Here is a 22,292-nt window from a genome sequence, read left to right on the forward strand (position 1 = left end):
CAGACAACAGGACAGGTGAAAGTAAATAAAAGTTTGTAAAAGACGGGTAGTGAAGCCTGCAGCCGCCATATAACAGGTTTCGATTCTACATGCCTTCAATACTGACGTGAGTGACGTGACGTCGGAAAGTTACCAAGATTGCCACATTCCATTTGGAACCATTTCGGAAACTTCTCATATTGTATGGTAATGTCAATGCGGCCAAAACCGTCATACGGGCAATTCCGTCAACAAGCGTTTTGTTGAAACTAAAAGCAATTGCTGCTTTGTCGAGGAAATTATCAATTGTGTACTGTTTTAAAAAAAAAACGCTTGTTGACGGAATTTAGAAAAAAAAAACGCTTGTTGACGGAATTTAGAAAAAAACGCCTGACGGAATTAGCTGCATTGACCTTATCGAAGGTTTCCATTTCCAAATTTAAAAATCGTTGTCCTGTAAAAATTTCTTAATATTTTCGAAAACTTTTGTAAACTTTCCGCAACTTGCACTGTATGCGCTCCTAATACTCGGTTTCGCTGGAGGTATAGAAGTCTGTGAGGAAGCCGTCGTACATACTCTTGATGACTTGTGCCTCGTCGTCCAAATATAACCTGTTCTGTTTTATCAAGGCCCAGTTCACGACCACCTCTGGCTCGAATAACCTGCAATTAGGATACTATTATAACTAGCGGCCCTAACAAATTATACACCTAAACCATCCTCAAGAATCTCTATTGATAGGTGAAAACCGCATGATAATCCGTTCAGTAGTTTTTGAGTTTATCGCGAACTACACACACAAACAGACAGACGCGGCGGGGGACTGTTTTATAAGATGTAGTGATTGTCACAGAATGTCTAGGCAAGACAAGAGAGCTTATACATAACATGCGTCAATTCACTCACGTAGAAACACATTCGAAGAATTTTCGGTTCCTAACGTTGCTAATGATGTGTGTGAGGACGCTGTAGCCAGTGCAGTTGGTCCATTGCGCGTCGGGCGCCGTCAGCATCCCTATCACACGCCCCGAGCCGCAGATTACCGGGGCCCCGAACATGGCCTGCTCAAACAAAGCATTTAGGCGTAATACACACGGGCTGAAATTATCAGAAATGAAGCTCCATAATCTTAGTGGTCACGGGTTTATTATGCTGCCATACCATAGACAATAGCGCAGCGTCGCACGTAAGCGAACAACTCATGCGGCGCGGCTTTGTAGCTAAGGAGTAGGTACTTACATGACAGGGCTGGGCAGTGTAGTCCGTCTGTAATATTTGTAACAAAATTTGTATTCAGAATCGATAATTTATCTTTTTCACAAAATAAAATTCGCAACACAGTGACATGTGCCACTATATTATAATTGCCACGACACCTTATGTTACTTTCGAGCTACCGCTGGTCACAACTTGATGGTACTTAACTATAGTTCGTTTATTTTAGCATTAGACAGAACTTGAAAGAAGGTAAGCGATCTTGACATGTCTTTTAATTGAAAAACGCTTTTTATAAATCAATAACTATTACTTATGAAAGCAGAAGAATATAAATGATCGTATTAGATTCATAATTGTTACTTATTTGCCGTAACTTATTATTAAAATGTGTTTTTTATTTAAAAGACACATTAAGATTGTTTACTTACCTTATTTTTAATGCTAAAAAAAACGAACTATAGTGAGAATAACCCATAATATACTTACGTCTCTCAAACACAAGACGTCATGTTTGTTGAACTCCTTAGTATTTCCTAGATCGTCCGTGGCCTTCTCGTATTTCAGCACTAGAGTGTCGCAATACACCTCCTTGTTTACTAAGTTCAACTGCTGCAGTCGCAGGTTCCTTTGTAAAATATATTTTGGCCCTGGATATATAGTATCCTGAAACATGTAAGTAAACACGTAGAAACCTTTAAGAGGCGGAAAGCCGGAAAATTAAAAGTACCTAAACAAAAGATATGTCGATAGACTTGCGACGGAAGAAACGGCCATCTCGGGGTTTTTTTTAACTTTTATCTCAATTAATCTGTAAACTATGCTTCTGTTAAAAGAAATACCTACTCGTCAGATCCCTAAAAGTAGAACTTCGTCGTCCAAATAAATCAACCTACCATGCAATTTTGTTCATACTTTCTCCTGTTTGAATACATTATATATGTTCAATGGAACTGTACCCCGGTATAGAAGAAATGCCAACCAAGCATCATGCACTCGTCCTGCAACTGCAACTCGTCTTCTCCCTTATAGTCAATGGCAATGGCCCGCGGAGGCTCCTCCGTCAACAAATCCGGCACTTTCCTATGTAGCAGTAGTAGCGCTACCGATTTTTGCATGATGTATGCTCTTGTACCTAATTTATCTTGATCAGGAACTGAAAGGTTGATAAAAATTATGATTTGAAACAAGTGAAGTATTTAGCTGAGATCAGCGATAATCAACCTGCGGTCCGTCGGCTTATTTTAGGTAGCTCGCAAGGTGATCCTGATGGTCTAAGATCCCACATATATGGTCGACCTTTACTAATTTGTCTGACGGATGAAACTATGAAAATATGAAAGAAAATATGTTCCAGAACATAAATAAATAGGGTTGCCTAAAGAAATATGGTCAAGGCTATTTTTAATAAATTTTTGAAAAAAAATTTTTTCGGCAAATCGCACTGATTTGTCTGACGAACGAAATAAGTTTCAATGGAAAGTATACAACTTGTACAACATAAATCATCTAGGTTGCCTATCTTTTTCCGGTCACTATAATGTGGTTGCCGTGTTTAAAGAGGTGATTTTATATCGATAATTGCACTCATCTGTCTGACGCTTGAATTATACATCAAAATGATGGTAATTTTATTGCAAATACAATGGTATAGGGTTGCCTGCGAAAATCCGGTCACAAATAAGGGTTGCCAGGCTTTTAATTAAAATAAAACGGGAAGACTTTTAGCGATAACTCATAAACGGCTTAACTGATCAAGTTTATTTTAATTATATATGATTGAGTTTTTTAAGCACTATTTTCATGATTTTTTTTATATTTTTTGGACAGATGGTTCAAAAGTTAGAAGGAAAAACCTTTTATTTTTCTTTCTAAATGATTATTTCCGAAATGATTCACTTTATCAAGAAATGTTGTTTGAAGATCCCTATTTATTTTGAAAGGCCTATCCAACGACACCCCACACTATGACCATTTTTTTCGCTTCAACCCTATAATGTGACATGTCGTTGGATAGGTCTTTTGAAATAAATACGGTCTTTTATAAAACATTTTTTGATAAAGTGAATATTTTAGGAAATAATTGCCTCGAAAGAAACAAGATGTACGTGAGGATTTTTTTTTTCGTGGCAACCCTATGGTGTGGGATGTTGTCGGAAAGGTCTTTCAAAATGAATAGGGGTTTTAGAAGATCATTTTTTGATCAAGTGAATGTTTTCGGAAATAATCGCTTTGAAAGAAACAAAATGTCTGTGACAATTTTTTTATCGTTTCAACCTCATAGTGTGGGGTGTCGTTGGATAGGCCTTTCAAAATAAATAGGGGTATTTACAGTGGCGTAGCTAGAGGATATGGCGCCCGGGGCAGACACCAAATTTGCGCCCCGAAACGAAAGGGTTATTTTTTTGCTTATTAAAGTTTACTTTTCATTTAGACAAATACAGTGTTTCCTATAAGCGGTCACCGCATGCTATGGACGTCTACACTCCAGGGGTGTTACATGCGCGTTGCCGACCATTTCAAAACTTATAAACTTTTTTGTAGTTCTCCTTAGACTTAAAGGTTCAATATCGCTTGTGAGTTTGGGATCATAGGTACTATTCATAGGTACAGCGCGCCTTTGGACTGATTTGAAAGTGGCATCCAGGTGCTCCTGTCCAAAGGTGACAGCACTACTCAATATATGGGATCAGTCTACCCCAGAGTAAAGTATCGCCTCCCTTTATTGAGCACACCGAGTTTTTTTGGATACGAGCGCAGCCTACCCAGCAAGGTGGCTACGAAATTATTGGACGTCACTGATGGAGATGTCAACACCGATCGAGGCTCCCAATTCTCCCTGACATGGGAAGGGTTGTGCCTTGAAAAATGAGGTTTTCTTAGCGGTAAACGCGCAAAATTGAGTCTTGGTGGGATTGAATTGGACTAAATTGTCCCGATCCCACACCGAAACTCTGGATAGAATGCTCTCGATACCTGACACAGGTTTTTCACGACATTCTAGTATCACAGGCCGAGTGATGTTGGCACGGCATGTGCTATACAGGGTGGTCCAAACCTTGACGTTCAAAAAATTTTTTTTACATTTCTCACGCTGTGGGCTATTAGAATAGGTATGTATGTTAGCCGACTTTTCGTAGTTTTCGTAGTTATGATTTTTATTACTTTTAACTTTTGTTATGAAATTCCGGGGTTCAGCAATTAATTTATTAAAAAAAACGAATAAACTTTTTTAAATGTTTCTTTTTATAACATACTCCTTGACAAACGGCGCAGTTGAAAAAAAAATCAGCATCCTCACTTGGCTGAGTTGGGAAAAAAAGAGAAAGTTTTACGTTCAAGCATGTCAAGCTTAGATGTTGCCCTTACCTAAATAAATAAAAAAACCGGACAAGTGCGAGTCGGACTCGCCCACCGAGGGTTCCGTACTTTTTAGCATTTGTTGTTATAGCCGCAACAGAAATACATCATCTGTGAAAATTTCAACTGCCTAGCTATCACGGTTCATGAGATACAGCCTGGTGACAGACGGACGGACGGACGGACGGGCGGACGGACGGACGGACAGCGGAGTTTTAGTAATAGAGTCCTGTTTTTACCCTTTGGGTACCCTAAAAATACAAGCGATTTCAAGGACTTTTGGTTATTTTAGAAACTGCTAGACCCTAAGTTTTTTAAAAGGTCAAAAAAGTGATACTTAATAGTCATAATTTGTCAGAGACGCCGGTCAAAGGAACTGAGGTGGAAAGCTTCCAAATTAGTAATTCATTTAAAAAATCCTCTTTTGTTATTTCTACTATTATTTTATGGGGTCACTTCCCCATCGCTATTTCATGTTATCAGTGCAAATACCACGAACAATTATTAGAAGGCATAAAAGCAAAGCAAAGCTTCACCCCGGAATTTCTTAACAAAAGTTAAAAGTCTCGAAAACTACGAAAAATCGGCTAACATACTCGTACATATATTCTGATAACCCACGACGATTCGACGGATTCTAAAAAAATTTTTTGGGCGACAAGGTTTGGACCAGCCTGTATACAGGCCATTTCTGTTGCCAGGGAGGTTTTGGGATTATACTGAACAACTTTGACTATGAGTCCAACCCCTAAGTCTTGTAAAAAAAATTGGCTGTTTCCTACATTTTGGCTGGTCCGGTTTCGGGGTTGGTCCCGTAGTAAAAGTTGCTCAGTATAATCCCAAAACCTCCCTGGGAACGGGAATGTAGTTATTTTTTAGCCATACCTGTATAGTACTGTCGTCCGCATATATCGATGAATGTCGTCGATAGACAACATGTCACAGATATGCAGCAGCAGCAGCTATTGGAGCAGCCGGCCTAGCCAAGGTTACAATCGCTATCGCTTCGACAACGAAAAGTATTATGTCTCTATCACTCTTCCTTATTAGTGTGACAGTGACAGTTGCGGTTCGATCGCTACAGAGCGTAAGCGATTGGCATCTTGGCTACGCGGCCAGGTTCCGTCTACTACGGCTCATATGCGCCTGCCGGACGAAGGGCTAGCGATCCATTTACATAGGTAGTCTCTTGGACAGTCCATAAGATGGTATCTTCGACAGGAGACCCCCAACGGAAAAGACGCGCTAACACGGGACACAACTCTGAAGCACTCGGCCCGCTCGCCTTATAAAACGAAAGCATAGCAACTCCCGCCGAATATCCCTATGCTTGATAGAAGTTTCTGGCATAGAGTATTCGCACTGCGGGATGGTGGGCAGTAGGGCGCTACCGTCGTTTTTCAGGGTCGAGTTCGAGGCAAAACGAGTACCTAAAAGATCGGCTTTCTCTTTTGCGCTGTGGGCCAGATTACCATCCGCATTTCACACTTCACAGTGGTGGTAAATACGACTGACAAAAGTTTCCCTGCTGCCTTTTGGCAAGGCGGAGAGGTAGTCTATTGCCCATTTTGGCGCCCCCCCTTGGACGGCGCCCGGGGCACGTGTTGCAGCCCGGGCCCGGGCCTACAAGGCAAAAATGTCTCTGTGGCCTTCTTAAAAAAAAGGTTGAGTATGGCTTAACACGGCGTCTTCGAGTTTAACTCACTTTTCCCCCCCTCCCCTCTTTATACCCGTCCAGGCACAGAAGGGCACAACTAGGCAGGCGCGGATCCACCGTTGTGGGCACGGTGGGCATGCCCACAACCCTAATAGGGTGCCCTATTGATTCCCCGAGTAGAATTACGCCGATTTTTGTTTCGCAGACGCTTTGGCAGAGGAACATTTGGCTGAATTTCATTAGGTATAAGTTGATCGATACGCAGATTTACTTTTCGTAGAATGATAGTTTGGTGAACGTCAAAATTGCCCGAGTAAATTAACCATTGCACCATTGGCCGAAAGACGGTACCAGAGCCTCTACCATCAGTTTTAAGGCTGTGCATCGCAAAATAACAGGATCTTAGAAAGGTGGCAGTGGCTAGCCCCGGAAATAAACAGATGTGATTTTCGGATATATGTTTTTTGACTATATGATAAGAGATTTCATGCTAGTCGTAACACGAATGCTTAAAATTTTCTCGATAGAAAATAAATCCAAAGTTACCTCTTCATTTTCCTTAAGTACCTCAGTGCAACTAGAAAACATATCCATATCCAGCATAATCCACTTTAAAGTAAAGGTTTTCATCTCGTCTTAATTGTCATAGCAAAGAATATTTACTTATTATCATTATACCGACGGATTTATCATCGTTTTTGATTTTATGAATTCAACTGAAAACGCCCATTTTACGCAATTCGGCTTCTCATTCTGTCATGCGTCAAAGTCATAAGTGCATCCTTTATGCCAGTAATGTTAGATGGCCGTCGGGCCTCAAAGAGGTAAGACCTATGTCAAATCGCGCAGCGCTCCGGATTACGTAAAATTTACATATCCAATAAACGATGAGTCGTAGCTCCATTGAGTAGTAACGGAATCGGAGGTCTACTACAGGTGGTGACATCTTTACAGGCCTATACGTTACGCATGTGTGCGTGTTTGCTTAGCTAAGTCAAAATATATACTCTTTGAACAATTACAACGGGTTAGGAAATTTCGACAGTTGTTGTAATGTATTGGTGGCTGTGTGATATTAGGCATCAGTGAAAATTGCGTCGCCTATGAGTGACCCATCTTCGGTTCTAACCTGAACCATCCTCAACTTTTTGTATTTTTTTTTCGAAAATATCTATAAAAATATTATTTTTTCTTATCTTATTGTAATATAAAAATAAATCGTAAAATAAAATAATTACAATTTTAAAATAAATCTTGTCTGTTTCATACGCAAATAAATTAAAATTATTGAAATATGTGTATTAATAAAATAATTACTTATGATATTTTAATATTACGAAAAGTTTTATTCGTAAGTATTTATTCATACCTATTTGTTGTATCTTCTAGGACTCTAGGTCACATTATAATTATTTAAGTACCACTAAAAAAAGATCCCTACTTACAAAAACTCACACGGTTCGGGGTTCGAACCCGCGACCATAGGTTTGAAAGCCGCACGCCAGTACAATTTCACATACCTAATTTATAATTTATAATGAATAATGACAGGATACTGTGGAAAAAGTGAAATATGTAATACACTGTACTCTGTTACTATCATTATACAGTTTGTTTTAGCTTGACTAGGAGGAATGAGAAAAACGTGCCGAGCGAGAGGCTTAAATCTATCTGTCCCTTTCTTAAAGTTGCCAATTAAAGAAATGATGATTGGTTTATGACATTTGTTTTGATATTCATTGTTTCAACATAATTTGTCGGTATTTTTGGCATACATTTAATTACTTTGACAAATTTTGCTTTTTAGTATGTTGCGATGACTCAAAACGTGTCGCCTGGGTTACCAGCGATTTTTATAATAAAACTATTGAGTCGAAAGAAATGGTTGTCTACTATACTGGGTGGAAAAAAATAATAGGCTCTGGAGGGAAAGTGCCTTAAAACCTTAAGTTGGCTCATTTTACTTCAATTAAACATTCTTTTATTTTTTTTAAGAAACATCTATAGTTGGTCAAGCAGATCTTGTCAGTAGAAAAAGGCGGCAAAGGATGATGTTTCGCTCCCATACAAGTTTGGCCCAACACTCGCTAAACATGGGAGGTATATTATCAGGCTCTAAACATGAAATGGAAGTCCCGACAGTAATTAGAAATTCACGGACACTTCACAGAACATTATAAAAGCGGGATTTCTCTACGATTTTGAGGTTAGAAATTCTGCCGTAATGGGTATCAATAAGGTATCATTGTACGGATATGTTAAATATTATTATGCCTTATTACAAGGAAATAAGGTGCCGTAAATAGTGTAAACATATCCATGATATTAGGCATTTAAAGGCTGTCAAGGAACAAAAATCGAATGAGTTGATATTAGGTTAATAGATTTTTTTAAATACCTATGATAATACATACATTCAATACGCGTTCCATAAATTAATAAGCCATAACATGCGAACCGGAATAGAGTATAACAGTTAGAGCTATTTTATAGTAAAAATTGTTATAGCATCAAATGTAAAACCAATCACTTAAGTAATAGTTATTTGTTTTACAAGGGGCAAAGTTGTTGTTTAACCGCTCGTGCTAATATTGATACCCGAGCAAACGAAAGATCCCAAAGTTGAACCACGAGCGTAGCGAGTGGTTCGAAAATGGAATCTTGAGCGTTGCGAGGGTTTCAAAGCACGAGAGTTAAACAAAATTTGCCTCCGAGTGAAACACAACATTTTTCACCACACCAACCCGAAGCAAATATTTAATGTAAAATATCAAACAAAATCAAACCAAATAAATCCAAATAAATGTTTTTAAATATTTATCATCCAAAATCATCATTTAAACGTCAATTCTACCAGCAAACATAAGAAAACAACTCAAAATTTGCATTTGATTACTTTGCCTCACATGTGAATAAAATGCAACTTTGCTATCAGTTTTTGAAGTGCAAAGTAAGCCTTTCCGAGCTGGTGTGGTGAAAACATATTTACTTCAGTTCCAGAGAGAGAAGGGAATATAGTAACCATCACAGGATTGTTATAATTATTCAATAACTTTTCCAAAAAAGAAAGTTTGTTTATGTTTGCCTAAAAGGCAGTTAATAATAAACTTAAATTATTTCAAATAAATTAGGATTCTTAAGTTGTAGGTTTTTATCATATACGCAATTTATAAATAAGTTAGATATACATTTTCCCTTTACTTTTAGTTTAAGTATTTTAATGTATTTTTAAGTCTACATAGTATAAATATTCGTGTTTTAGTTTAGTTACTTTAAACCTATTTTTGTGTTATTCATACCCTGATATCAAATAACGTTTTATAAAAAAAACAATAATCAATTTTAAAGAAGAAATAAACGACTCCAATGGGGAAAGCCGGTGAAAGTTAATTGTAAATTGGTGCTCATCTAGATTTCATACAATACCATCAAATAAATATGTAATAATTAATATGAAAACACAATCCATAGCGACTCTATTCGTTCGCTATTCACACGCTATTCACTTTTGACGTAAGTCATTTGGGCATGTTACAATTAAAGTCATTGGAAAAAAAAGTTTTTACTGTATCGCAGTTCTGTTTGCAATTTTGATACTTAGTGCTTAAAACAGTATGTCGTTAGTGGTATGAATGTTTTTCTTTGAAGAACATTATAAGTAAGCGTTATTAGCATCAACCATCAGGAACATCGTAGAAATGTATTCTGCTGCCATACATTTTTGTTTAGCTCTAGACGTCCATTTATAAACTGTCATTGATTCTATGTAATGGCGCAGGATGTGTTGATTTGGTTTAATTACTCTTTTACTTATTTTTGTTACTAAGAAGTGTCCGTTGGAATCTAATATATGTATGAGATTGTAAGAAATATGATTAAATTTATCATATATATGTCGGCGGCCGATCGTAAGATCAGGCATATCGTGAAATTCCTAGGCATATCGTGAAACGTGAAAATCTTTGACTCGTTCCCTGAGTCGACGGAGCCCCGCGGGCTCCTATTTCTGGGCAGTTTGCCCTTCAGGCATCTGAAGCAACCTAACGAACCTATCCTACCTATGTATTGGTTTAATGTGACTATCGTCAAAACATTACACAGGAACATTACGATCTGCCTGATCTTACGATCGGCCTACGACAAATATATGCTTATCGAATGGTAGGCTAAATTCGGCGTGATCCTTTGAAAAATGTAGGCGCGAATAGAAGGATATCGTCTCATAGACCAAAGTATTTAACTATCTATCGGTGTATATATACCTATGTACTTAGAAGTCTAAAATATCGTTTATAGTAATAATAATAATAATGAGTTGGTGGCAAATAAGCATACGGACCTCCTGATGGTACGCTTTCGCCGTAGCCTATGGACGCCCGCAACCCCAGGGTTGTAGCAATCGCGTTACCGACATACCTTTCTTGAAGAACCCCACACCCACACTGATGGAGCTCCAGGAGAAAACCTCGGCAGGGAGCGTCCGCGGGAGGGGCCTCACACTGCGCGATAATGTGAGGATGAACACCCTACCGACGGCGAGCGGTACGGTGATAGAAAGCGGCCGTTGGCATCATGTCAAACAATTTTTCAAAGCACAGCCCATCATTGTACAAGCGGTAGAACACACATATGGAGATACGATATATTTATACTACGTACATGAATAAAATGTACTTCCATATCAATAAGGTTGTAATTTGCATTTAGTGACCGTAAATCCCAAGTAAATCTATTTTCATCATATTTTAATATTTTACCAAAAATAATCTTCTCTCTTTTCTTGTGTTATTTTCTTATTATATATAATACTTACAATTAACTATGCTGTTAGCATCTTCCAAAAATCAACAATAAAAACTGGGTACGTAGTCTTAAGTTTATTACAACAATATATGTAATTATTTTATTATTTGCCATTAGTAACAACGCCATCTATTTCTTATCTGTCCGAATTTAAGTTCCTGGCGGACCGCGTTACGCGTTATGGTAGTTAACTGTTTTGAAGTTAGATGGAGTTCAAGTGCACCGCGAAGCGCTTCCATGTGTGCGTGCTAGCGGGGGGGGACGAAGCTAGCGGGTGTGGCTTACGAAACGCTATTCGCGGCTTTGGTAGGGCCTTAACATTGACATAACGCTCACGTCTACGTAATTTACTTTCTGTACATCTCGCTTCCACTATTGCTCGCATATGCGAGTACGAGCGAGATGCATAGAAAGTAAGTTACGTAAACGTGAGCGTTATGTCAATGTCAAAACTGGTGGTAGCCGTACAGGGTATGTACTTAGTTAAATAGCACTCCTAGCTCTCATAAGTATTTATATCAGCTGACAACTCAAATTATTAGTGATACAGAATATACAACAATTTTTTAAATTGTTAAGTTATGGAGTCTTAAATTTAAACATTCAGAAATTTTTATACAATTTCTTAAAATAATTCCAGCTTTTAATTGACTGTCATAGGAGTTTTAGAGCGCAGGTCTATATGGGTATGAAAAGGGCCAGGGCAAAGACCTTACAAAAAATCGCATGCCATTTTTGGTGAAATTCCGACTACTTTTTACACGACTGCCCAAACAAAAAGAGTGTATTGTGTTCAGCGTTCATGTTTGTATGTACCTATATATTTATTTATGTGAGTTTCTTTATTCCACCATAACTTTTGAATGCCTTAACCGATTTAGATGTATGATATATCATTAGAATCCTTACGTCATCCCGGGTGACATAGGCTATGTGACGTCATTATAAAACCAATATGGCGGACGCAATACACAATATTGCGTGACGTTTAGAAAAAAAAATCTTGCAAACCTATCGAGTGGGGTCTCAAAATGAAGAGCTTTGAAAGGCGATTTAAAATATATATGCAACATACGCGCTTAAATCTTATTTTGGTTAAATAAGGATTTACAAAATTTGCTAAGAAAAATAAATCCTTCTATCTTATTTAGTGAGCTATCAAATAAAAGGGTATTTACCGCTGATCATAAAAATATATACAAATCATCCATATGACTTGTATAGGTATATTTTTATAAACTAAATTTTGGAACTAAATCGCCCTATTGAACTTCGATTTAAGCGATAGGGTTTGAATAATACTAAAAGAGTCGGGCATAGCACGACATACGTAGCGCGCTGCACGTGGTCCAAAACCAGGCGCCTTCGACTTTCTCACACTAAAAGAGTCGGGCGTAGCCCGACGTACGTGACACATATTACGCTTACCAAAGCCGGGCGCCTTCGGCGCCCTCATACTCAAAGCGTCGGGCTTAGCCCGACGTATATGGCACGCTGTACGGGTTCCAAAGTCGGGCGCCTTCGGCGCCCTCATACAAAAAGAGTCGGGCATAGCCAGTGTCTAAATGCGAAGCCCGTAGATCGAACTCCGCGTAAAGCCAAAGGCTCGGAGCGTCCGACAGGTACGCGCTTTCTACAATTTCCCCTAGTATCATAATTGAGAAGTCGCAATTCCACGCAAGGCTGAAGACCGAGCTGCGGGAGGTTAGTACTCGCGGAACTCGGTGAGATATTTGAAGAAATTGCAGGAATTGCTAGAATCCCTAGCCCATCGGCCTTACGCGGAGGTCGGTCTTCAGCTTATGTATTTTAACACATGTACCTACAGTGGTTTTGTGTTTCACCGCTAACGTCCCGCAGCTTAGCCTTCAGCCTCGCGTAGAAACTCGCTTCTCTTGGACGCTTTGGGTGTTCGGCCCTACGCAGAGCTCGGCATTCAGCCATCTAGTCTGTCAGGGCTACCTACTTTTATTTGGAAGTTCATCATTTGTATGTAGGTAGGTACTAAATAACACTTAAAGATATTAGCATCGAATAGACCCTTTTACACGCAGTCTGTCATTATTCATGTTTGAATTGGTGCTATTTTGCCAAAGGCCATGTGTGCGTCGTGCTGAAGTTGCGACGAAGATAATTGGGTCAAAAACTTTTTTAGTGACAGTTAAAATTATGAGTCTTTATTGTGGACATTCAAACCCTCATGGCCATTATAATTCAAAATTCCACTTCTTTTTAAGAAGTTAAGAAGCTATATTTAATATCAAATGTCCCAAATTGTGAACACATTCACATATTATCCACAGAAAAGACGCTCGTATTCCGGAACGCTGAGCTTAATTATAAGGTCCCAGTCCTAGGAGCTAATACCTATCCACATAAAAAGAACTTTGTGGACAAACTAAATGGCCGGGGGAAATCTTTATAAATGGTAGTTTTACTTAGTTTTTTCACTAAAATGTTTAAAATAAAATAAATTAATTAAAAAATTAAAAACACGACTGCTGCATTTTAAATCGAACTGAAAAGCTAAAAATAATATTAATATGTTAGTCACATAATTTTATGAATCTAAATTGGAATGTAAATGTACACTCACGGTCATTCACAGTAAATACAAAGGGCTATGTACATTAACTGTGACTGTAGGTACGTGTACATTTAATTTCAATTGCAGTCGGGGTACCTTTTAATTGAGATGCACTTAGGTACATCAAGGTCCCATTATTTTTAGCTTTAGTACATTAATATTATTTTTAGCTTTTCAGTTCGATTTAAAATGCAGCAGTCGTGTTTTTAATTTTTTAATTAATTTATTTTATTAAGTATAGGAGCAAGTGCTCTACATGTGGACATTTTCCAGATTTTGGCCTTTTGTTCATAAATCATAAACTATTGACAATGTCAAAAACTTATTTATTTCTTTTGAACAATAATTAAATAGTCTATAATTGCAGACTAGTTTTATCACGTTAGCTAAATAGGAACCAGAGATATAAAATAAATGTTAAAATTGATATTTGTGTCCATAGATACGATACGACTACTGTTTGTACGGTCTGCCAAGAAAGTGGTCTACCACTTTTCGACTCTATCAGTCAGATGATAGAGTCGAAAAGTGGTAAACCGCTTTCTTGACTGACTGTACCTATGGACTGTATGATATTAGGCAGGTTTTGTACCTATGGACAATATTCTTGGTACAACTTTTCAGCAATTATTTTGGACTTGATATTGTCTCCAGACCTCGGGATCATCGATTAGTACGCAAAGCTTTAAACGAATAAAGCTTGATTTTTCGTTAGTCAGGGTGTCCATAGGTACACTACTCTGCCTCCTTTTTATTAACCATACTATTTAGTTATCAATTAAACATCTGGCGAAATGCGAAAACTGTAGAAAACTGTTGAAGCTTATTTTGTGCTTATTTACACACTTGTATCATTTACCGGATTCACAAAAAACATTTATATTACGAGGATAAAAATTTAGTTACCTATTAATAAAATAACACTTTTATTATATACAACTACAAGTTATTAACATAATTTTTTTTCAGAGCCAAAAAAATCTCCGTTCATTTATAAATATGGTGAATAACTAATTGTTAGTAATATAAGAAAATGTTTTTTTTTTTTAAGTTCACAATGGTAGTCTATCGTTAGAAGTTCTTTAAATACCGGCAGTGTCCACAGGTAAAACCGTCCACACTACTTATACTTTGTAGTGTCATCGAGTGGCACTTGACAAAAACTTTAATTTTTTTTATAAAACCTTACTCGACTGAATGTTACTTGATGAAAAGATTACTCTACCAAATGAAATTCTTCTAATAATTGGTCTGCTAATTTACACAGAAGCGAACGATATGTGAATCAAGAGTCTACCAAAAGTTACTCGATCAAAAGTTACATTTACGAATAATTGACTCTGCTAAACCATTTTCGGCGAAACGTTGTAAGCGAATCGACAATCTGCTAAAAATTGGTTGGTGGCAATTAGGGTAGGTACCCCAGCTGAATACAGATCCCTAATTATTTACTAACAGGGGCAATTATTTCTAGGTTAATGCCAGCTTTTAATTTACAGCCGAAGGAGTTTTTTAACGTAGTTATCTATCTAAGTGTGTATAAGTAGACTGAAATAAATCGCTTGCGATCCCTCTGCGAATTTATTGGTCGGAGAATCATCAGGTCCCCTGAACCCCCACTTAACCGATTTTGGAGTGGCTGTGACCACAACCTTTTTTGAGGGCTGGATCCGCGCCTACAACTAGGGACCCATTAAAATCGGATCTCGACCCTTTTTTACAACAAAACGCCGATGTATGGCGATAATTGTTATTACGGAAAATTACGATTTTTCTTCTTAAAGGAAAGGTCATTTATTTGTGCTTTCTAATTATTTAGTCGGATGGTTTTAAAATGTCGGTATCCACTTGAGAGACTACCTGGCAATGAATGGCATTGTTATCTTATTGTTAAACCAAACCGCTAATTACCTGTGCAAAATGAAATGCAATAACAACAAAATATTCTAAACAGATAACATCTTTACCGCTTGAAGGATAGGGTTAAATTACAATAACAAGTACTCGATGTAGAACCTTTTGGAAACGCTTCTTTAAAAAAGCGGTAAAGTTCGGAAATTTTGTTATCTGTACGGAATCTTTTTATTTTAAAACCGTACGACTCTAGGTAGGTACCAATGGTTATGTAGCATAATTTCTAAAATCAAATATCCTTAATAAGTACGAAATTCCTAAAGACAGAACATCGAAAATCAAAATGTCTAATGTACGAAATTCCTAATGACACATGTCCTACGGTTAATCAACCTATTTTTTAAATGTCTTACTTACTTACTCCGTTGGCTCAGCGACCCAAAATGAGACTTGGCCTCCGACACAAGACAGCGCCACTTTTCTCGGTCCTGTGCGACCTCTCGCCAATTGTTGACTCGAAGTTCGCGCAGGTCCGCCTCCACCATGTCGCACCAGCGATATCTGGGGCGTCCGATAGGACGTCTTCCTGCTGGACGGCCCAGGTATGCTCTTCTCACGTTCCGATCTTCATCCATTCTCTCAAGGTGGCCCCACCAACGGAGTCTGTGAGCTTTACTCTCTCCCATGATGTTAGGTTCAGCCACTAGGCCTTCGATCTCACGGTTCCTAAGGACTGACCAGCTTCCGTCCGGTCTTTTTTTTGGGCCCAGTATCTTATCAGTATCTTTTAAATGTCTAAAGTACAATAATGCTAGTGCACGTAAATACTAACGACCTTTTTTCCTACGTCCAGTTGACCTAAGTTTAAAATGTATAAATTGCGAAATTTCTAACGACATTAGTCCTACGTTTAGCTGACCTAGCTTAAAGAGTCTAACGTACGAAACTTTCTTTTCAAAAAACATTTCCTTTACAACTTAACTAGACGGAGCCCCGCTTCGCGGGGTTCCTATTAGGTTCATTAGGTAGCTTCAGATGCCCGAAGGGCAAACCGCCCAAAAATAGGAGCCCCGCGACGCGGAGCTCCGTCAACTCAGGGTAAGAAGGAAATGTTCTCGGAAATATTGAGTTTCAAAGTACTGCCATTAGGCTTTTTATACGTAGCTATTTTGAACGTAGTTATTTTAAGCACTAGAGATATTGACTTTCAAAGTATTGTCCTTAGGTATTTTGTACAAAGAAATATTGGTTTTCGAAAATTAGATCGTTCGATTAAGAGTGTATTAGATTAGGACATGCATCTTTAGGAATTTCGTACATTAGACATTTTGATTTTCGATGTTCTGTCTTTAGGAATTTCGTACTTAGGAAATTTGATTTTAGAAATTATGCTACATAACCGTACCAATAGGCTGCAATGACTAAAATAAGAGCTATATTTGCTTAACGAATTTTTGACGAGATGCGATTTAGTAGGTACTTACGGCGTGGTGTTACAATTTTAGTGACTTGCACCCTGACCCCTCTCATATCGTGCCGGTAGTGGGTCCCGAGAACTACGTTGATGGGTCGCGTGTCGACAACACCTTGTAAATAAAAACATTCTTTAATAGGTAATATTACGCAAAACCATAGATTTATAATATACACCGTGTTTTTATTGAATTCCGTTAATTTCGGGGTATGGTTAAGTACGTTTAAGAAAACTAAATGGCATAGTTAATTTTGAAAAAAAAAATATTTTTTTGCTTTTCTTTTTTCAGAAAAATTAATATTAAAAAGTAATTAAATGTAGCATATAGCGTTGTTGTAACACGGGCATTACATTTAACTAAACCAAACAATTGAAATCTGTGACATATCAATGTCAATTCGAACATCGATCGACCGAGATTTTACTTAAGTTTAGTAGCACATGTATGAACTCATTCTAAACACTAATCAATATGTAAACCGGCCTTAAGGCAAGTGTACAAGCTTGTAGAGGCCTTATAGGAAAAAAATAAAATATTGATTATCTTCGAAATGGAGTTAATTAGAATATCGGTGTCTTTGGGAAAGTTACTTGATTTAAGCTCAGGTATGCACCCTTGAAATTAACGGAAATCAAAAAAAAACACGGTGTATAGAGATTTCGTCTCAGCGAGCTGTCACTGTTACCACTTTTGTTTAGTGTACGATTGACAATTTAATACCACCTTGCTGTAGCCATGTCGATAAAGTCATATCGATAAACTATCGACATTTCTTGCAATTTTAATTTTACTTCAAAGGTTTAACGATACCTAAAATGAACAAAAACGCTTTTATTCTTTATTGTGGTTATCAGATCACAATTTTATCGTCACGCCCCAGCAGAGAACCAAGGGAAAGTTCAGGTATTTAATTAAAATACATAAATACATACTAAAATATGTGTTCCGCAATAATTGAATTATTTTATTACTTATATTCAATTATGTTTATGTTTAACGAAGATATTGAAGCTTCAATTAATAGCTATTTCGTTCCGCTGTGTAGCGTTTATCGATATATAACATGATTAAAATCGACTTTTCACATCCCTAAAAGAGCACACATACACGTTTTTACGCACACATACACAGCCTGGATGCACCAAAAAAGGCAACACTTTGATTTGAAGTTCATCTTGTCAACAGTATGGTTGTCCTTTTTTAAAAGAGCGAGGAGAGACAAGTGATACTAGTTGCTGCGCCGTCAAAGTGAACAGAAAACGTTGGGGCCTTGCGCAAAACTCTACGTAGAGGGCGTCACTAGCACAATCACAGTATCTACCGTGAAACACGAAAATCGAATGTTCGGTTTCTGCCTCTCTATCACTCTTGCCTATTCGATAATTTCGATCAATAGAGAGACATAACGAAATTTCGAAATTTCGCGTTTCGCGGTAGCCTGTAAACAAACCGTCTTGATGCATTAATGTCATAGTGAAAACTTGTCAAAAAACTGTTTAAGGCCGTATAAGTTACTCTATTGTATACTATGTGCACTAGTGCTGCACTCTGGCGGCAGAACATTGCAGTAATACCCCCTATTGAGTTGCAAAAGTTAACATAACTGTTAACTAACTAACGCATGGAAAAATAATAAAAACACTAGCGACCCGCCCCGGCTTCGCATGAGTCACACAAAACCTAAACAAATTATATATACACCTAAACCTTCCTTAAGAATCACTCTATTGATAGGTGAAAAGCGCATGAAAATCCGTTTAGTAGTTTTTGAGTTTATCGCGAACATAAGAGAAAGTACTAACTGAGGCAAAGTCATTTTCCATTTTTAGGGTTCCGTACCCAAAGGGTGAAAACGGGACCCTATTACTAAGACTCCGCTGTCCGTCCGTCCGTCTGTCTGTCACCAGGCTGTATCTCACGAGCCGTAATAGATGATGTATTTTTGTTGCCGCTGTAACAACAAATATTAACCCTTTATAAGGCAGAAACGATTTGGAAACCACTTAGTTAATAAACATTTACGGAGAAGAACATCCTCTTTTTTATTTAACTATAATGGTATTATATAGCGAATATATCAGGCTTTCTTACCTCATTCATACTTTTTCGGTCAGTATTTAATTTTAGTGTAATTAATGAATCTATAGTATGTGGTCAATTTATGCACTATGCCTGTCAAGGGAAGCAAGCTATCGTCATTGTTTCCATTATACTATTAAAAATATACACGTCGCTGTATCTAATAATTTGAATTATAGCTCTTGCAATTCACGATGGCGAGTGGCGAGACTCTTATTGGTATGAGGACAAGGTCTAATTTTGATAAATCCACTCTCCATCGTGAATTGCAACGGGCCACAGGTTATAATTTTTTCAGTGATATTCGTATATTAATCCTACCCACTACAAGATACACAATAATGTTCGATTTACCGTATGTAGTCAATTAAACGCCAGTCTGTACAGAGCACCTTATGTTTGTTATGTCAATGTCAGTGAATAGGTGTATTGAAAACAGATCATCTGAAAACCCAAGTGCACTAACAGGCTGAGTGCATATATTGACCACATGTTTTTCTTAATGATTTAGTTTTTTTTTGCCGTAGATGTGTTCCCCAGTGCATTACAAACATGGTAGTGTATTTAACTTTCACGTAGCATATCTGTAGAACTGGGGCCTTATAAAGGGTTAAAAACAAATTAAGTGGGTCTCATACAACAAACGTTATTTTTTGCCGTTTTTTGTGTAATGGTACGGAACCCTTCGTGCGCGAGTCCGACTCGCACTTGGCCGGTTTTTATTTTAGTTGCAAAATTAGTAGGAAAAGTTATATTTACCATCGACGTTAATAACGCAAACGCATGCAGTCAGCACCGCCATGCGCGACACCAGGACCCCGACGCATATGGACCGTGGGTTGGCATGGAAATATACCTGAAGAAATATAAGAAATTCTCTTTCGAAGTATTCTGTGAAGGTATGCCCAGATTTACTGAAAGCGCTGAGAGTGTGACTTGAGGTTTCGCTGGTTCACAACTTCCGCAAGTAATTTGATGCGCGTCGGCCGGGCAGTGGCAGGGCATGCCGCGGCGCCACCACAATGAAAATCAATTAATTTTATATTTCATATATTTAGGTCGCGTGCATACATATTACAATTAAACATGTCAAGATCACAGTCCTTTTTTCAACGACCACAGTTTGTCAGTTAGATACGAAGGGTTAAACTATCGACCATATCCATGCAGTCAAGCAGCTGATGGAGAAAAGTTCCGAATACAACCGTCCCCTGTGCATAGCCTTCGTAGATTACGAAAAGGCCTTCGACAGTGTCGAACATTGGGCCGTGTTTGACTCTATCCATCGCTGCTCGGTTGACACTCGCTATGTGGATGTGCTCCGGGAGCTATATAGCTTGGCAACAATGCAAGTTCGGCTTCACAAACTCAGTAACCCAATATTCATCCAAAGTGGAGTGCGTCAAGGGGATACCATTTCACCCAAGCTTTTTACGGCGGTACTGGAAGACGTCATAAAAACGCTTGAAAGGGACAAAACTGGTATCAATATCCATGGTGTCTTCTTGTCGCACCTGAGATTTGCTGACGACATTGTTTTGTTGGAGGTGGTCGAGCAATACTTGTATCTTGGATATTCTATGGTTTGACAAAACACACCATCAGAAGGAGATCTCCAGGATAATCCAGCTGGGTTGGGCGGCATTCAATAAATTAGCGGACATCCTGAAACCTGCTAACATTCCACAATGCCTGAAGACTCGCCTCTTTAACCAATGTGTCCTGCCCACCATGCCCTACGGTGTCGAGACATGGACACTCACAAAAGGGGGCTGTGCATAAAATCCTCGTAGCACAGAGAGCCATGGAGCGCGCCATGCTCGGTATCAAGCTTCAAGATCGAGTAAAGAATGTCGAGACTATCCGTCGCCGCACCAAGGTGCATGACGTGGGTTTCGTCATTACCAAACTAAAATGGAATTGGGCGGGACATGTTGCTAGGCAGAGTGATGGCAGATGGACTAAAATGTTAAAATGGTGGCCGCTTTCAGATGAAAGATGCGCCTGGCGTCCGTAGGCTCGTTGGGTGGACGACATCCGGAAAATTGCGGGTCACTTCTGGATGAGATTAGCTCAGGACCGGGACAAGTGGCGTACTAGAAGAGAGGCCTATGCTCAGCAGCGGGCGATAAAGGGCTGATATGATGAAGATACTTAATTTATAAAATAAGTGGAACATTAGTGAAATACTCACCATGAATGGGATGACGCCAGGAGGAGGTACAATGGGTTCCCTTCCGTAACATCCCGATAAACTGAATCCTGATAATAACACTGCATTGAAATAATTAGGTAAGTACATAAAGAACCAGAGATCAGGTATTCTTGAAACTTTTTATTTTGTCCCGGTTTCAAGAAAAAGGCAAGTACGTAGGTACGTACGTACGTAGGTCCGTAGTTGTAAGTAGGTACTTACAACTACAGATATGTAAGTTGCGTAAAGTTAAAAAAAACTGAAATTAAGTTCACGGAAAATTAAGGTAAATTTTTGCAGCGAATTAAAAAAAAACTTTTTGGAAACGGAGCATTTCGATCCTCATACAGAAATAAATATGAGAAGTTTCCTAAATTTTTCAATGTGGATATTTCGCAATTTCTGAAACTTAATGACGACTCATCAGTACTTAGGTATAAAGTTACCATAGGTAGGTAAGGTCTTAGTTTCTTTCGGTGTCATATTTACCCTGTATTACGCAATGTAGGTTAGACATAACTTTTGACCCTTATTATGAATTTATTCCAAACCACAATCATTAGGACAATTGAACAAACGGAGGCTTGCTATTTATTTTTTGTGCTTTAAAGTTTAAAGGGTTAACAATGTTTTGGTACCATCAAGAAAATCTGTTGATGGAGATCGGAAACTACTTTAATCTTTTCGCCGACATTGATTGATATAAAGTCAGTACATTTCATGCTACACACGCCACGACTCCATATATCATTACATGTCAAGTCGTGGTTTTGGACAGGTTTGTTTACGTGCAATTCAATGACAAGGCATTGATGACACTTTATTACTTCATTGACGTGGCGGCGACAAGGTTAAATATAAAAATGATATAAGGAATTTACCCAACAAATATACCAAGAGAATTTCCTTCATTTTGTTCCAATATCGGAGTGGAAGTGAATTAAAAATCACTTTAATTAATTATTCTGCAACGGTCTGAATGCAATCGTAAACACCACTGATTGAATTCAAGCCTCAGCACAGCACAGTTTTTACAAGCTTTTGTTTAACTTGCAATGTTTTGAATCCAGTACCTATCGTTAACGTTT

The 22,292-nt window shown here is 38.2% G+C and overlaps 2 protein-coding genes across 2 annotated transcripts in view; one reads left to right on the plus strand and one right to left on the minus strand.

Annotated features, from left to right (window-relative positions):
• Positions 1-22,292, plus strand: part of LOC134804104 (uncharacterized) — a 450,088-nt gene that overhangs the window by 71,859 nt on the left and 355,937 nt on the right. The gene's annotated exons all lie outside the window — the stretch shown is intronic.
• On the minus strand, positions 439-22,191 carry LOC134804342 (granzyme M-like). Its single transcript, XM_063777348.1, has 9 exons — positions 22,086-22,191; positions 21,205-21,272; positions 19,770-19,866; positions 16,941-17,042; positions 2,155-2,351; positions 1,685-1,861; positions 1,220-1,246; positions 887-1,041; positions 439-642 (listed from the first exon to the last, which is right to left on the minus strand). The coding sequence occupies exons 1-9, from the start codon at positions 22,114-22,116 to the stop codon at positions 501-503; spliced, it is 996 nt and encodes a 331-aa protein (XP_063633418.1). The 5' UTR covers positions 22,117-22,191; the 3' UTR covers positions 439-500.

Source organism: Cydia splendana, chromosome Z, assembly GCF_910591565.1.
Source record: "Cydia splendana chromosome Z, ilCydSple1.2, whole genome shotgun sequence".
NCBI lineage: Eukaryota > Metazoa > Arthropoda > Insecta > Lepidoptera > Tortricidae > Cydia > Cydia splendana.

Bases quoted from the DNA above. Each gene is read 5' to 3' on its own strand.
- LOC134804342 (XM_063777348.1), bottom strand. From the start codon at position 22,116: ATGAAGGAAATTCTCTTGGTATATTTGTTGG. The intron at 2,352-16,940 runs GTAAGTACCTAC...TCAACCTTTCAG, and splicing joins TAAAATTGTAACACCACGCC to TTCCTGATCAAGATAAATTA. The intron at 1,862-2,154 runs GTACAGTTCCAT...TACATGTTTCAG, and splicing joins GGCATTTCTTCTATACCGGG to GATACTATATATCCAGGGCC.